The sequence below is a fragment of the Ochotona princeps genome, unplaced genomic scaffold, assembly GCF_030435755.1.
Source record: "Ochotona princeps isolate mOchPri1 unplaced genomic scaffold, mOchPri1.hap1 HAP1_SCAFFOLD_2988, whole genome shotgun sequence".
Lineage (NCBI taxonomy): Eukaryota > Metazoa > Chordata > Mammalia > Lagomorpha > Ochotonidae > Ochotona > Ochotona princeps.
Window position 1 is genome coordinate 13082 of NW_026699913.1, and position 16612 is coordinate 29693.

Sequence of the window (16612 nt, forward strand, 5' to 3'; positions counted from 1 at the left end):
TGTTTGTTTTCTCTGCCAATACTCAAGTGATATCGCTGATATCGAGAAGAAAACCACTTCTTCATGTTTCATCTGCGTCCCGCTTACACTCCCACCGGCTTTCTCTTGCGTCCTTGCATGGACGCTTACTCTTTTCTATACCGCCACTTTAGTTCCAGTTCCACTATTGTTCAGTCACAAAGCACTAACGTTTCGGCTATACCTGCCAGTTCAGCTTTGGTGCACGACGAGCTCGCAGCGGTAGGGAATCCCCGTTCTTCGGTTGTCTAATCCTGTGGACAGATCCGGTAGATTGGTGCAGATCTCGCCTTCAACACACTTGCCTATTGTATGCTTTTTAAGAGTGGAAACGACAGCGACACAACGGGGAGAGTCCGGATACTTTGCAATATATATATATGTATATCCACGTATCGTGAAAAAGCACGATTTCCGTGCACCACGTTCAGCAGCGATCTTTGTAGCGGAAGATGGCGTTTTCCAACCTCAATAATAATGGAGGAGGAGGACTCTCAGCAGCGGACGAGGATCGCGAAGAGGAAGAGATGATGGGATTGACATCTCCGAGTAGTAGCAGCTCACCAGCAGCAACCCCAGGCTCTCCGTATGTGCGACGGGCACAACGTTTACAAAGCAACGCAGATGAAAAGCCTTTGCAGCAGCAGTATCACTTGTCTCGTATACTAGATGGTCCTGAGGAAGCTGCAGAAGCTGCAGCTGCTGAGTCTACTGCAGCCTATGCAACAAATCGTGGGGACATTGACGATGAGGAAGACGACGAGGCCGCAGCTAACGCTACAAGATTTGTGGCTAAGCGATTCAGTGCCCTTACAGAAGAACACATTGCCATTCTTTCCAGCTTCAATCAGCAGCAGTTACTTAGAGGTGCGGCACTGCAGTATAGCCTCTCAGACACCTTGTCAATGCTCTCTGTGCGCCCGTAGACCTCCGTTTCGTTTAAATGCCTCTTCCACTTATAAAAGGACATGAAGAATCTCCGGCGCATACATATGTATGTGTATACATACACGCCTGTTTGTGTGCTTCCCCATCTATGATGCAGCACGGACCTTATGCTCCGTCTTGTATACCTTCTCTTTTTCTTTGTGTGTGTGCATCTGTAAGAGGGTCTGTGATTACTTTTCTGTTCCTCATTCTCGCTGTGTCTCTACAGTTGACGTATATGGGCATGTACGTATAATTCAAAGTGTAGATATTCTACACACACTTGTTAGTGCCGTATGTTTCGGCGTGTTTACTCCGACAGGCCGCTTTGGTTTCCTTCTGTCTTGTGCTTGAACTATGGGGATGCAAACATACGTATTTGCGATTATCTGCGCGTGTGCATGCGGGTGGTCCTCCTCCTCCTGTTGCTGCTGCTGCTGCCGCTGCCAGTGCATCACTATATCTGTGGTGTTAGAGAGGACTGTTTTGGTGCTGCTGCTGCCGCCAGTGTCTCCTCATGTGTCTAACGTGTCAGAGAAGACTTTTTGTTTCTGTTACTCTACCAGTAAAAGCCCAATGTGACTTACGTCCAGTCCACTACTACTACGCTCCTATGCTTACGTGGCATGGTATGTACATATGTATCTTGCGCACGTACGAATAAACAGATCAGACCTTGTCAGCCTATGGACTCACAGCCACGGTAGCACATGTGTTAGATACATGCTCATGCACTCACGTGTGCGAGTGGGCAGTGAACACCCTGTGGCACCGCTTTAATCTGTGTTTTCTAGGCAACGTATGTCTGCGTGTCTGCCGCAGACATGATAGTACTGCGCGTTCATGCGTACTAATAGACTGCTCAGCGCCTGAGTGCCTCCTTTCGAGTAGCAATGAACAGACTGCAAGATAGTGCTTCCCTCGGTCGGGACCCTTGAGGCTCAAAGGAGGGCTGTGCGTCACATTTTACACGCGCAGATGTTGTGTCCGCGTCTGAGTACATGATACTTCCTTAGCGCAGTGTTGATACATGCGGGTGCGCCCGAATACATGTACAACACTCGAGCGTTTTCTGTGAAAGGGGTGTGTGTACACGACGGAACAAACCCGGAACCACACACCGTCTGCTACGTCGAGATGATGGTGCTTCTGCTGCAGCTGATGCTCGTGTCCACATGCTGACTGTTGTTGAGTCTCGTACACATGACTACACACACAAAGTCAATGACCTCACATTATTACGATGCATCATGAGTGTTAAGTGTGCGAATGTGGGCACTGTGAAGGTGCCCGGGGGGCCATCTTACTGTGGGGAGGGCGTTTTTACGAGTTGTTCTGCGCAGCTCTAGACACACGCCCTCGTTCATCAGCATGAGAGCTACTTACGTATGAGCAGGCCTTGTCTACGCTGGTATCTTAACACATTGCTGCATGTGTATATTTGTGTATGTAGCTTCGTTCACATTGATCCACGTAAATTTTTTTTGCGCGTGTGTCTGCATCAGTGTGTGCGTCCGCCTCTAGCGTTGGTACGCACGTACATCTCCCCTTACGTATTGGTATTTCGCACTACATTATCTCTGTGTCTGCTGACTTATGAACGACCTTTCTCTTTCATGCTCTCTTTCATTCTAATATACATATATATATAGGCATGTGCGTATGTATACATGAGGGCATATATATATATATATATGAATGACCACAGTATCATCCCTTGACATATGAAGGTATGGACGAAGATGCCTGAGGCTATCGTAAATCTTAATTAAGGGAGGGAACTGATACAGGCGCTCAGCATCAGCACATTCCCCGGTCTGTATAACTGTGGTGCTGTTCACGGCTATTCAAAACACGTCTTCAGAAGGTAGAATGAAGTTGCCGCCCCGCAGCCTCTTCGGTGAGACGTGTGGCTTTCTTCAGTAGTAATATGGTGCAGATAGAGCGTACGCATGGTTCGAGACTAGTTTTGCGTACTAACTCTGTCGTCCATGCTCATCTGCCTATTGCCTTTGTGCTCCACTTAAACCTCACACAAGTTCACGCACACATACACACACGCACACGCACCCAGCTGCATATATAATCTTTCTATTGGTTACAAATGGTGGAGGACGCAAGAAAGAATATGAAAAAAGCTGTCCGAATGCGCACAATCAGTGCAGACATTGACATCCTCTTTTTTTCTCCTCCCTCCCTTTCCTCTGAGTGCACCGTCATGAGCATATCACAAGGTTTTATCGTGAAACGTTCTACCGTGGAGATCCAATGAGTAAAATACTGACGCTGCACTCAGTTCACGCTTCAGCAAGACCAGAGGAATTGAGTCACAGATATTTTTTTATGTAGAAGGAGGATCCCGTGTACGCGCATGCACTGTATGCAGACTGTGGTACGCACACAGATACAGACAAACACAGACACACCATACACGCAGGCGTAAACGCACGGGCACACACCTGTACATAGAAAAACATATACTCAAGTAAATACGTAGGACAGCACATGAGGTATATGCAGGATGTTCTGCATCCCTTTCATTTGTGTTTAATGAAGGTGGGGGTTCTGTGACCACTTGTATGTGTATACGTGGGGAGCCTCATATTGCTACGCGCACGTTACGTATTGCAGTCAGGAGTTATGTCGTTGCACATGAAAGAGAAAACGTTCCGACATAGGAGTTTTTCTTATGCCCTTGTCTTGTACTATAGCGGTGCCGGTGTAATTCTCCCTCTTCATCATTTTTTTGTTATTTTCCTGCCGCAGTCGTTGATCAACTATGTGAAAAGCCACGGCCACTAGACGGCGTACTCGACAGCGTGGCAGCCGACGTCGTCTCTAACGTCCGAAAGGTGCGTGCAGCTTTTGTCTTTCTTTTTACGAGCGCTCGCATCATCACACGCCACGTTCTACTGCGCGATGGAGGAGGGCTCATATGCACGCTATTGTTTCTTTCTCTGTACTTACAAATGCACACCCGCAGACCCAATACATATTCCGTGATACAGAGAGACAGATAGCCAGACAGACAGAGACACACACACACACACACATAGCCGCGCACGCACACACATGCGCACGTCTTCTTTTGTCCTTACTCTCGAACACGTACTATCATCTCAGAGGCGCACACACTTGCTGAACACTACGCATATCAAGCACTGCTGCGGCTACCGCGTGCAGCAACTGATTGTTTGTCTGTAGAGACACTACCAGCATATCAGTACACGTATAGTCACATCATCCCAGCGCGCATACGCGCACGTGCTTCTCGAACATACATCCGCGCATTCACCATACAGACACACGGAGCGCGTTTCACGTGTGCTTGACATGCCTCCTGCACACTTACGCAGATTATTCCTCTCTGTTTCTGGAGACAGAACACATTAACATAGAATCATGCGTGTTGTTCTCGTTATCCAAGTCTCAAGCACGCACATACGTAGAGCACACACACGCTCTCACACATACATATGGATTTCTTTACGAGTGTTGGCTGAAGCTGCACCAATTGTGTGTGTTCTGCCTATATGTATGTGCCTGCCTCGCTGTCGCACATCCTCCGGCGCCTTCCCCGCATGAGCGTCTTCACACCCGTGGCCTACTTGCATGTAGTGTTTTTGTTGGGTCTGTGCTTTCGCCGTTCGTCCATAGGGCAGCAGAGACATATTATAAAGCGCAGATGTAGGCATACACGACCTTCACATTGCCATCAAATCACGCCCTGCCTGCTCATTACAGGCGCGTAATGAGTAGAGTGTACTGTGTACTTGTGTGTTCAAATCTGCCGCTGTGATGTTTGTACAGTAACTCACCCTTTCGTGTAGTGCCACAAACCGCACACATGTATGCGTACGTCTACGATTGAAAAATTGGTGAGATGCTTGGGCAGTAAGGGCACAATGCGTGAGTAGGGGTGTGTGCGTGTTCGCAAGATAAGAGGGCCGAAGACGGCAATGATCGTTTACGACTTCCATGTTCTGCCGAACTCGAAGTGTAACCGCGTAAACTGTGAATCGGCATATTTCGTACATGGTGGGGACGAGACACTGCACATACATTACACGTCGGTTTAAACACTATCTGACGTGCTCTTCTCTCTCTTGTGTATTCTGTGGTGGACTTCTGTGAGCAGGTGGCTGAGCAGCAGCGGCGAGCAGATGTGCAGACGGATGCAGAAACGGACAAGGCAGTTGCTGCTGCTGCAGCTGCAGCTGCTGGCGCCCCTCAACCAGCCAGCTTGCTCCGCGGTCTAAACAGCGGCAGTGCGAGCTGCGCTGGGGAAGCTCTACCGCATGACTACTTCTTTCACGTTGCACGATTTGTTCCTCTCAGACTCACATTTGAAGGTATGAGAGAATTTAACAAGTGAAGAAGTGACGAAAACTGAAGCTACGTAGAGAGATGCGCAGGGAAAGCGGGGAGGCACAGAAATCAGACGAGCAGACGACAGAAACAAGTACACAAAGAGAGGGACAGAAGAGAGTAACACACACCCGTAAAATAGAATTTCCGGGGGGAGAGGTCTGCGCACGCAGGTGTCTGCACTTGAAGTAAAAGCGACATTAATGCATCACAGCACACACACGGTTTCACGCACACAGCGTGAACACACTGTCGCATTTTTTTTCGTATGAAAGTCTTGCTAATAGGGGTAGCTCGCAGCACTATCAGTATCAAAAGCTACCAGCAGTATCAATCTTCGAAGTTCACAGCAGTAGCAACAATCACGTACAGGTGATTGCGAGGCGACATTTACTGCTGCTGCTTTTTCGAAGGGAATCATTAGAACCATGTGACGGGTGACATGTAAGCGTGCATGCACGCGAAACACATGCCAGTGTCACGTGTACTCCCGCATGCGTTGGCGAAGTGTGTCGCTATGTGGCTCTCGTGACACACATCTTTCAAGCTTCGCAGTAGGAGTACTCAGTAGGGCTGCTTGTGCCTCTTTGTATTCCCCATCCCGAGGAATGGTGACTGTAGAGGGAAGGGAAGAGATCTTCTACTGTCTGCATCAGTTTATGATGATGTACATGGTGGCGAAAGGTTTTCATCACTACATGTGGTGGCTTCTGCTGTGTATCGTTCATTGGGATTCCAAGTGCGAGCGCTGTGCATTGACGGTGTGCGAATACCCACATGACACTCAATCGTTAACGTGCGTTGCACAGTAAAAGCCACACAGTTCCTGTGCGGCTGTCTATGAAGAACGTATCAGGGGTGCACGACGCACACATTTTGTGTTTGCATATAACCTGTTGCTCCCAGATATGTGTGTAACAGAGGCAGCACCAGCAACTAGGCAGAATATTGACTTATCGGACTGCTTCAGCAGTGGGATTTCCGTTGTATGTGTGAGCCGCCGTGGCTTTGAGCCAGTCAGTGGTCTACTCGATTTGAACATAGTTGTACATGTATGCGAAGATACCGTGAGCATCTTCTTGTTAGTACAGTAGTATAATGGTGAGTGCATTTGGGAGGAGCTCTTTCTTATGTATGAGAGATGCGCGCGGGGCGACGTATGATGACACAAGGGGGCGGCGTGAGTAATAGTACTTGCAGTAGCGTCCCGCTGTTTAGAGCTGTCAACAACTGACAATACTTCTCTTGCCGGTCATTGTGTCTATGTAGCTTTCCCCATGTATTGAAAGAAGAGTCCTTGCTGCTGCTGGTATGGCAGCGGGTGCTGCTGCAAGTGCAGCAGGTTGATGTAGAGCCCCTATCGGTAGTAACCGAAGAACAACAACGGTATTGAAGGCATCAGCAACAGAAGGAAAGATGAACGTAACACAATTGTATCGCAGCAGTGGCATCTCGCCTGAAGCTGCCACATCAAAGTGAAACAACACCAGCAAGTCATCTGAACAATAATATGATCGTACACAGTGATGCTTACGTAGCATCATGGCAGGTCTCCCAACCATGTACTGACTGAAGACGTATGACTGAAGACGTATGTGGTGGGAGTGAGGCGGCAGTTTTACTGGATCACGACATTCCTCGAGTTGGTGCAGAGGGCCTCCTGTGTGAACCACAACAGCAGCCACAGGTAGGAGGTGACATCAACTGTGGGTAGCAGCATACAATTAGCGTGTTTAGCGGCAGTGTCACATGCGAACACTAAGCAAATGCTGCAGCTACATTATCACAATCAACTTCTAGAAACGGGGTAGACAGGCACCTTACAGGGCTCTCTTATAATATGTTCGAAGGCGATGCGGACGGCGATCCGAACGCGCGGTGAGTAGAACATAGTATCTACGAGCTGTGCGCGGTAACACCTGCGCCATGCAGAAAAAGACAGCGTAAGGGTCGATTAGAGAGGAGCAGCTGCAAGGCAACAGTTGCAGACTAAAAACAGGAGTGGCAAAGCAGCAGCTACAACAAGCAGTTAGCTCCGGCAGCAGCAAATCATAAACCTCAGTACACTAACAGCAGCAGCAACAGCACACTAGCAGCACCAGCAGCAGTGCCTGAACAGCCGGTCAGCTGCTGCAGTAAAAGTAGGGCCGTAACAGCGGCTACTCAAAAATGCAGGAGACTTGCCACAGCAGACCGGTGTAGTATGTGAGCAAGAGCAGCGGAAGAGGATCATGGCTGAGGCCCATCACCGTGTGAGCGCAGTAGAAAGGGAGTATAGGGATAACCGCATTACTAGGAGAATATAGAACCAGACATTTTAGTCGTACGTACAGAAGCAATTTGCTAAGTCTGCTTTGATGATGATGATGCCCTGTGCCTGCAGAGCCTCATCTATACGTGTCGATATGTGCGTTTCGTATGAGTACACAGTAGTAGGTCTCCTGGAGGGCTTGACCACAGTTAAAATTCTCTCCACGTTGTGTGTACGGAGGTATTTATGTGTGGGGGCGTTCTAGCTGATGATACGAAAATGACGTTGGGGTATGTTCGTTCAAGCTACTACTATGTATATATGTGTATATGCGTATAGCACATCTTCAAATTATTCTTTCTCCATGACAGAAAGGCTCATGGAGTAGCGACGTTACGTAGGTTGTAAACGTTAGTGAAGTTCTATTTTCTCTGCATTTTCTTGGAGGACGATATGTTTGATAGACTTCGTAAGTGGATGACTTCAATAATAGTGTGCACGGGGACGCCGATGTTCGTTTCTGTTACCCTGCATTTCCTGAGGCAGCAGGCGTCTACGCAGTTTTTGCTGAAGTGTCTTGCATAGAGAAGGTGCTCAGCGATTTCCTCAGTGCCACTGATGCCAGGGAGTATTATCGTTCGAGTATTTATGAAATGTAATGGTTTGCGTGTAAATGTTCGTATACATGTGTTGTAGCTCATCGGCAATGAATGGCGAAAGTAATACATGTAGTTCGTTTGTTGCGTTTCCCTGAGTTTTTAAAAACGCCTCACTAGTATATATATATATATATATTTATTGGCTTACGTATACAGTTTCCCTCAACTTGTTTGGGAATAAAGTATGTGTATATCTGCATAAACATATTTCTCGCTGACAGCTTTGTTGCAAACATGCGGGACACCAACATGTCTGAGAGTCTATGTGATTTATATACAGCCCTTTTAAATGCCGTCGGAAGAGCGCGAATGTTAGTGTGGGCTAATATGTATACATTTACATGGGTATGTATATATACATATCCAGTTCGGTTGCTGTCCACTACTATATACATATGTATCTGCATGCCTTAAATACGCTTAATCTAGAGCTTGCACTGAGACGTACACTGGCACGCTGGAATACTGACGTTATGTTGTGGCTCTGTCATTACTACTGGTGCTGTAAGATGTTTGAAGGATGATTTTTGGATATGGTAATATCCTGCCTTTAAACATTTCAGTTACAAAGACATGCATACGCGGACACGTACGCAGACGCACAGACATACAGTATGTGTAATATGCACGCACAGGGTGCTGAGGAGAGGGGTGAGACTTTTATTTTATTTATATATCCACGGGGGCATCTCCCTCATAGGAGGATGTCTCTGTAATATGTAATGTATATAAGATATATAATATGTACAGTATTGTACTGTATATATTAGCATCTATGTCTGCGTGTTTTGACCTGTGAGGCGGCCACAGAAGAGGTTTGCAAGGCGTTGCCAAACACATACACATTTGTTGTGGACACCCGCTCTATGGAAATCATGTGTGCTTCCTTCACATATATATTATGATGAGAAACATGCGTTTTTGTATATGCACGCAAGCACGCATGAGGGAAATGCATTTAAGAGCGTGGAATCTTTGTGCTGGAAGGAAAGCCAAACGTTCACCTGTGAGAAGTATGACAGAACGCTCAAAGGCTGTCATTGTATGGACGTGTCTCTTCGTGTGTGTGAGTGTATTTGTATGTGGTGTGTGTGACCATGTAATCCGCGTAAGTGTGGGTAGATCATACGTCCATAAGATTTGGCGTCTCTGTGTGTATGTGCATGTGTGCATCGTGTATATCACTGAGTGCATAAATGCGTCTTGTGCGTTCTAGTTTTGCGTGTACATGCGTTTAGTATGTGTCTGTGTGTTGTTTTACCTACGACGGCAAAAAAGAACGAATTTTTTTTCGACTGTTGGAGAGTACACTGGAGGTCTCCGAGTATACAGACAGAATTGACATATTGTGTGGAGGCAATAGGGCACGGCGAATGGCACGAGAAATTCGCCAAGTCTGCGCCGTTCTGTCTGGCCTAGCGCTGGCGCATAATTACGGTAAGTGTTTACACTGAGAGCATATGTATAGCATAGTGATCGGTCCACACGCGCAGACACCGAGACTCACGAACACGTACACATGCCTATATAAGATACAGACACACATGCGTATGGCTGTCGCGGCAGTTCTCTTCTTCTCTGAGGTTCTCCCTGTTTCAGCTTTGATGGGTGTCTGGTAAACAGAGAAGCAAAAGGAGAAGTCGCTTTTGGATGGGGTCAACTTCTAGACCTGTCATGCGTGCAAGTGCGTGCCACTTGCACTTAACCTCTCCCGTCCATGCAGAAGAGGCTTGCCAAGCTTTGTCTTTTTATCTCTTTGTGTATACACTTTTTGTTCTGAGAAGAGGTATCAATCTCCGTCTTCGTGTGACTTTGTTTTGACGTGTAAAGACGCATGTGTACGGATGTTCAACCGTATCTGACTTCCCGTTACTCCTGTACCTCCGCACGTAGTGCGGCGGAAGGCGGAGGGGCTGTCTGCACGTGCACCCAGTGCCCTCGTACTGTTGAAGCTTCCTATGCTCGTGACGGCGTCGAATCCACATCTCCGAGCGCTCATTCACACCGACACGCTCGCTGAGATATGTTTGTGTGTTTGTGTGTGTTGATTTTGGTGTTTTCAAGTATCGCTTCGTGTACACAGCGATGTTCGTGTATGTGTGATATGTACGTGTGTAAATGCATCTTTGTGTGCAAGTATGTTAGTGTGCGTCTGCCCATCTTCTTGGGTTTGTCAGTGTGTCTACCTGTGTTTGTGTCATAGTGAGTGTATGTATGTTTGTGTGCATATATGTATGTATGTATGTATTCATGTATTTATGTATGTATGTATACGGATGTCACTGCCGAGAAGGCGCATGTGTACCACGTGTAGTCTCCTCACGTACATTTGTACATTTGTAGACAACTAAGCTCTCATTCCAGACAACGTAGCAGAAATATGCGTTTCCCATGAAGGGTATAGTAGACCTGGCTATCAATACAGACAGAAGTACACGTATATATATGTATGTATATAGGAGAAAAAACTATACATCCTGTATGTCTTTGTGAACGACGCTGCATGCATCTTTTCTTGTTTGTGCTCTGAAAACGCGTTGCAATAATTTGGTCAGAGAAGCTTCAAAGAACACACTTCGTATACTCTTGTAGTAAAAGTACATCGCTGTCAACAATGATGGCGGCGGAAATGAACCAGCAGGGTGCTAATGCCTCTTCTTTTACTCCTCACAGAAAGGACGGGACCGGAGCATATATATATATATATGTATACATATATATATAATGTCCTGTTGTGTATTTGGGATGTTACAGCAAGAATTCATAAAGGCATTTATGTATGTTTCTTCCGTTATCTGCGCGCAAGGCAACAGTTGACTTGCCTGCTCAAAGACCGACACTATACATCAAACCTATTATTTATATATATATATGTATCATATGTATGCAATTGTATACATATATGTATTGAAGTGTATACACATGTAGGTCCGGTCATATATATATATATATATATTGGAATACGTGTACATGTGTTTCAAGTTGATGGAAACGAGAGCGCAAACATTTCTCTATTCGTGCTGGACTATTATCATGTCCGTGTCTACCAAGAGGTCAGAACTGCTGGACAGTATTAGTGGCGAGCGTGCAATAGAGGACCTGAGGAGGGCACGCCGAAGCCAAGAAGCGTCGTTGTGTGATACGCGATACGTAGTGGTAGAGAAGACTGTCATGACAGGCGCGGTGTGGAAGATAGGGGAAGCGTTTGCATGCATGACTGTTTGTAGCTGCACGCATGTGTGTGTATCATATGTGTTATTGCCTATGTTATCTACTGGTAGTTGCACGCGTTCCCCGTAGTGGGGGTGTTGGTCGATGCTACTCATCAGGAATAGCTTCTCATAAAGGCAAGTCAAAGAGCAACACATGCGCATACATGCATGAACTCTTGCATGCGTATACATGTACGAACTATCACATGCGTATACATGCAGGAACACTCGCATGTGGGTGCATGCATGGACTTTCTCACATGCGTATGCATGCATGAACTCTCTTAAGCGTATGTGTGCATAGATCCTCGCTTGTGTATACACGCATCAACACTTACATCCATATGCAGGCATAAACTCTCACTTGCGTATGCGTGGAGGAACTCTTACATGTGTGTGCGTGCATGAACTCTCACATGCGTATGCATGCATGATGGTCTCTCTTCGTATATGGACAGTTGTTCCTGCTGTACTACATGTCGCTGTTAATCATCGTTAGATTGACTATTCGTTTTGGACTAGTACCACGTGATTGTATGGTCGGAGGTGTGTTTATGTGTAGTCACATGTTGGCCTCACAAGGGTCGCGGAAGCGTACGGCAACTGTTATTGTTGTGAATATATACTGCAAGGAACGCCTCGTTTGAGAGTCTGTACGCCACAAATGTATGTACATCTGCATGGCGTGCGAGTTTCTCACGGAGAGGTGTAAATAGAGTAGCCAACAAGTTTTCAGTATCTCCTCGAGTATGAGTCTGTAGGAGACAGATGTGTGCACGTTTGCATGCCAAGTCTGTCTCCAAGACTCATATAGTAATGGACTAATCAGGGAGGTTCCTTATCGCGCAAGACACAAATGTATATACCACAGCATGCCGTCGAAGCATATCATCAAGACGGATGCTAGTGGAGACTGTGGATATGTTTACTTGTGAAAAAAGCCATTTTCGTTATGTAGTGAGCTCCACAATGGTATCTTCATGCGTGTCGCTTTTGTCTCTTCGATATAAAAGAGAATAGACGAGTTTGAACTGTGAGGTGAATGTTCATGTCTTATTCTCGCATACGCAGAGGACGGACAGAGACTCGTCAGGGATCATGACTTCGTATCAAACAGGGCATTTTTTCAGACCGTTTTTGAGGTGGGAAGACGCTACAAAATACTCAACCCTGAGCGCATGCGCAGCGCTTACGGCAAACTCATATACCTCCTTATGGATGCTAAGAAACCCGAAGTTCAGCAGCTTTTGCAATTTGATTGTGTCATTCCAGGTAATAAGCATATATACGCGTCTGTAATGCACATACACGTTTATGTATATAAACGTATGTACGTATGTATGTAAACGTGTGTATATGTGCGAAAGACGTTCCAGCTGATAAACGTGCGCACCTCTGTACACTACATGTGTATACGTGGGGAAAACCAGCACTCCACGTTGTACCTACGCATGGACACACTGTATATCTACGCATATATATATATATATGTACGTACGTACGTGGGCAGGAGTGAAAAGCACTCGACTTACTTCTACGTGGACGTGTTCGCAACATATGTATACATATGGATACGTGTGTGCTTATGTAGGTGCAAGAAACAAGCGTTTCATGTAACTCTCGAGCCTCCGTAATATATGTATCCATATACTGCAAAAAGCATGCACGTTCCACGTAGTAATCTGTTTCGAGCATACATTCAACATATATATACATAAATGCACGAAACAAGCAATCCGCATATTTCGTACGCTTATAGAAAAGAAGGTGTCTATATGTCAGTCTGTATATTCATATATATATATATATATATGTCTACATGTAGGTGCACGAAACACGCATACTAATTCTCTCTAGGTAGGTGGAGGAGACAAGCGCACTCTGGAGTGACACGTCTGTAAGTACCGAAACCAAGCAATATGAGATAAGTATCTTTTCAATTGAACTTTCACATAGGCGTTTCTTCGTCGAGTTTGTGTAGCTTTCAAAAACTCACGTGTAAATATTATCCTACACGCCACACCATATATATGTATACAATATATATAAATCATGTGTATGATATCTACGTATCATATATATATACTATTAATGGATATTTTTTGTGATAATTTTTACTACGGGCAACTATGTGCGCTCACGTATGCCGATTATTAGGTGTGTATGTGTCTGTTCGCAAGCACTCCTACTTCGTGCCCCCATTTATATGTGTACGCGTGTGTATAGCAGCGCCGGAAGTGTTTTCGCGTGTGAGAACTGGTGGGTGGTTGGTTGTATTTCTACTACATGCGTGGCATTAATTGTACTCGTACTGTGGTGTGTCCGCTAGGCTTGCGTTTGCCTTCTGTGCACGTGTATGATCCCTCTATACATACGTGTGTGTATATGGACAATGTCTACAGACTACGCAGACGAATCCGTGTTGCGTGACAGGGGCTACATAGTCAGTAGGACAGTATGCACATGTAACTTCAGATTCACTCTTTTGATAGGAATGGCAATCCACTGCAGCAGCAGCAGCAGCGGCGTGTGCTGCTGTGGTACGAGTGTCTCTTTGTAAGAACTCACATTGTGCTGACACCCGTGTGCTGACCAGCGTGTGCTGACACACGCTGGTTCCTGTAAGGTGGTGATATATTTGCATAGACGCTGGAAACGGGGTATAGACGAGGAGCGCACACACGCCTCTCACCATGGGTCCATGTGCTCGTATCGTCCTGTGAATATTTCTCCTGCCATCGTTTGCCTCCTATTGTATTGCAGACGTGTTCAGGGAAAGGCTTATACAGATATTGTAGGTTGAAGGCTGAATTTTTGTGAGTGTATGTGTATATGCGTGTCCATAGGTGGTGTAGTACAGGTATGATATGGAGGTCCGGGTGTGTGTGTGTGTCTATGCGGCGTATTCATGTTTAAGCGCGTGTGTGTATGTGTGAGTTAAAGTGTGCCTGTGCACGCTTCTTCTGCATACCCTCAGCGGTCTGCCCCATACATTCATACATACATATATATATATACCTGCATGTCTTACCTAGTCGTGGAGTGTGGAAGTACCGCCAGCCGCATGTGAACGAGGGCGGGCTCGTAGTCGACTGGCCTGCCTATGCGACAGCTGCAAGAGCGTTTTGCACGGTATACGTTTTTCTTTCAAAGGTGGGTATTCACACCGTGCGTGCGTGTGTGTGTGAGAGAAAGTGGAATGCCTTTTTTTGTTCAATATAAATGAAGAAGGAGGTGTATATAAACGTACAACACACACCATACGCGAACACCAGGTCGGGGGGTTCCCATGCGCTCTTGCACTATATCAGTAATACAATCTCATACTACGAGGTCTTCCAGTAGTACTGTTTTTCTGTGCCATGCATCTGAAAGTATTCTGCATCTCTAAGTATTATATAAACAACAGTACAGCACGGTCTTCAGTCATATGTCCTTTGGCATCTGCGAATTTCATACTGAAGGGACTGCAGCGATGTTTTTTTCAATCATACGTCAATATCTATTTTTGTATGGAGATACATGTTGATGTAGTGGTATGGTACGATGGGGAAAAGGTAAAACGCTGATTCCATAGACTGCCAGCAACTTCTCCATTCTGTCTGGTCTTCCAAGCTTGACTGAATCAGTTTCACTATGAGAAAAAACGACTAGGGAGACCTGCTTTATGCGCTTGCGACGGAGTTACTTCACCTCTAAATATCAAACCAACCCCACATGGGCAGTGAAGCGTTACCATTCGTTCTCATCCGATTTTCAGTCAATATACTATCCCTGACTTGAACACTTTTTCTTTCGTTATATTATGAGAGCAGCACCCACACAAACATCTTCCGTTGTGCACGCTCCTCATTCTGCGCAGCGGTATGTGACGTGATCGCCCACTTCCTCACATGTTCTTACTCGTGTACCTTACTGTGTGTCAAATTTCTCTAATGCACATCATATATATACATATTTGTGTACATTCAACCTATATATATATATATATATATATATATATATTCAACTTATATGTTTATATATATATTCAACCTATATATAAGTATATAAGGTTGAGGAACGACGAGACAGAGACTCGGATTGATCTGTGTAAAGACATATTTGTCCAAGCATACACATGTGTGTGGATGTGTTCTCGCGTGGGTTTATCGTGTTAGAGTGCTTGTTGATGCAGACGTACTTTTGGGTGTGTCTCTCAGGCTGCATCTGTGTTTGTCTAGTCAGGAGATCGTGCCTGTAGGTATGTAGGAAGGACATGGTGGCTGAGCGCGCACGTAGAATGCGTGCTGCTGCATGCGTCTCGCCTGCACAGAACCTCTGCAATGCATCTGTTGAAGTTAGCGTACATCTTTTTGAGTTGCTGTTGTTGCGCTGTGGGGTGTATGCCTTCAGTCCACACGGTGTATTCGCAACTCGCGGGGAAGCGCCGTGGTCTAGAACTCCTTCGAGACCCTCTTGTTCGCGTCGCCACGATGGGTAGGCTACCGTATACACTTCTTGGTATCTACAATGAAGGCAGGAACATCTACGCACTCTTAATGAGGCTGCTGCTGTGGATCTACTGCTCACTCTTGAAAATGGACGCTATGTGGCACACTCACACACACATGCACACATAGCCACATGCACACATAGCCACATGCACGCGCACCTGCATACAGACTCGAGTGCACACACAGGTGTGCCTTAGGGACGTGCGTTGCGACGTTACGAGGGGGGTTTTGCACGTTGCTCGTTTTGTGCGTATTGTGTACGTACAGAGTATGTGTGCATATATATATATATATATATATATATATATATATATGTATCGGTGGAGTCATGTGTAAGGCAGTTCGCTGCTGCTGCTGAAACAGAGCCGTGGACTTCAAACCACAGTGGTTGTCACATGCGTGTTCGCGCATACATACATTATGGCGAGGGGATACCAGTGTACTCATAGTATGTATATGCATATGTATAGGCTGGGTACGTCTTAATATGTAAATAGATGATTGTATGTCGGAACCTATACACATATATGTATATACTTACCTACATATGTTGGCGGGTCTGTCTATACATATATATATATATATGTGCTAATGGGCATGCTTGTGTGAGACGGTGTTAAGTGACCGCAAGCCATACATGATTACAGATAGAATAGTATATTTGCAGGTAGTTTCATAAGG

At 45.8% G+C, this 16612-nt stretch overlaps 1 protein-coding gene across 1 annotated transcript in view; it reads left to right on the top strand.

The window, feature by feature from the left end:
• Positions 1-470: 470 nt before the first annotated feature.
• Positions 471-16612, top strand: part of LOC131479262 (UPF0652 protein-like) — a 28801-nt gene continuing 12659 nt past the window's right edge. Inside the window, 6 exon segments of the mRNA XM_058659808.1 lie at positions 471-885; positions 3712-3797; positions 5084-5297; positions 9502-9660; positions 12507-12707; positions 15831-15914. Coding sequence (XP_058515791.1) covers positions 471-885; positions 3712-3797; positions 5084-5297; positions 9502-9660; positions 12507-12707; positions 15831-15914 — 1159 coding nt within the window.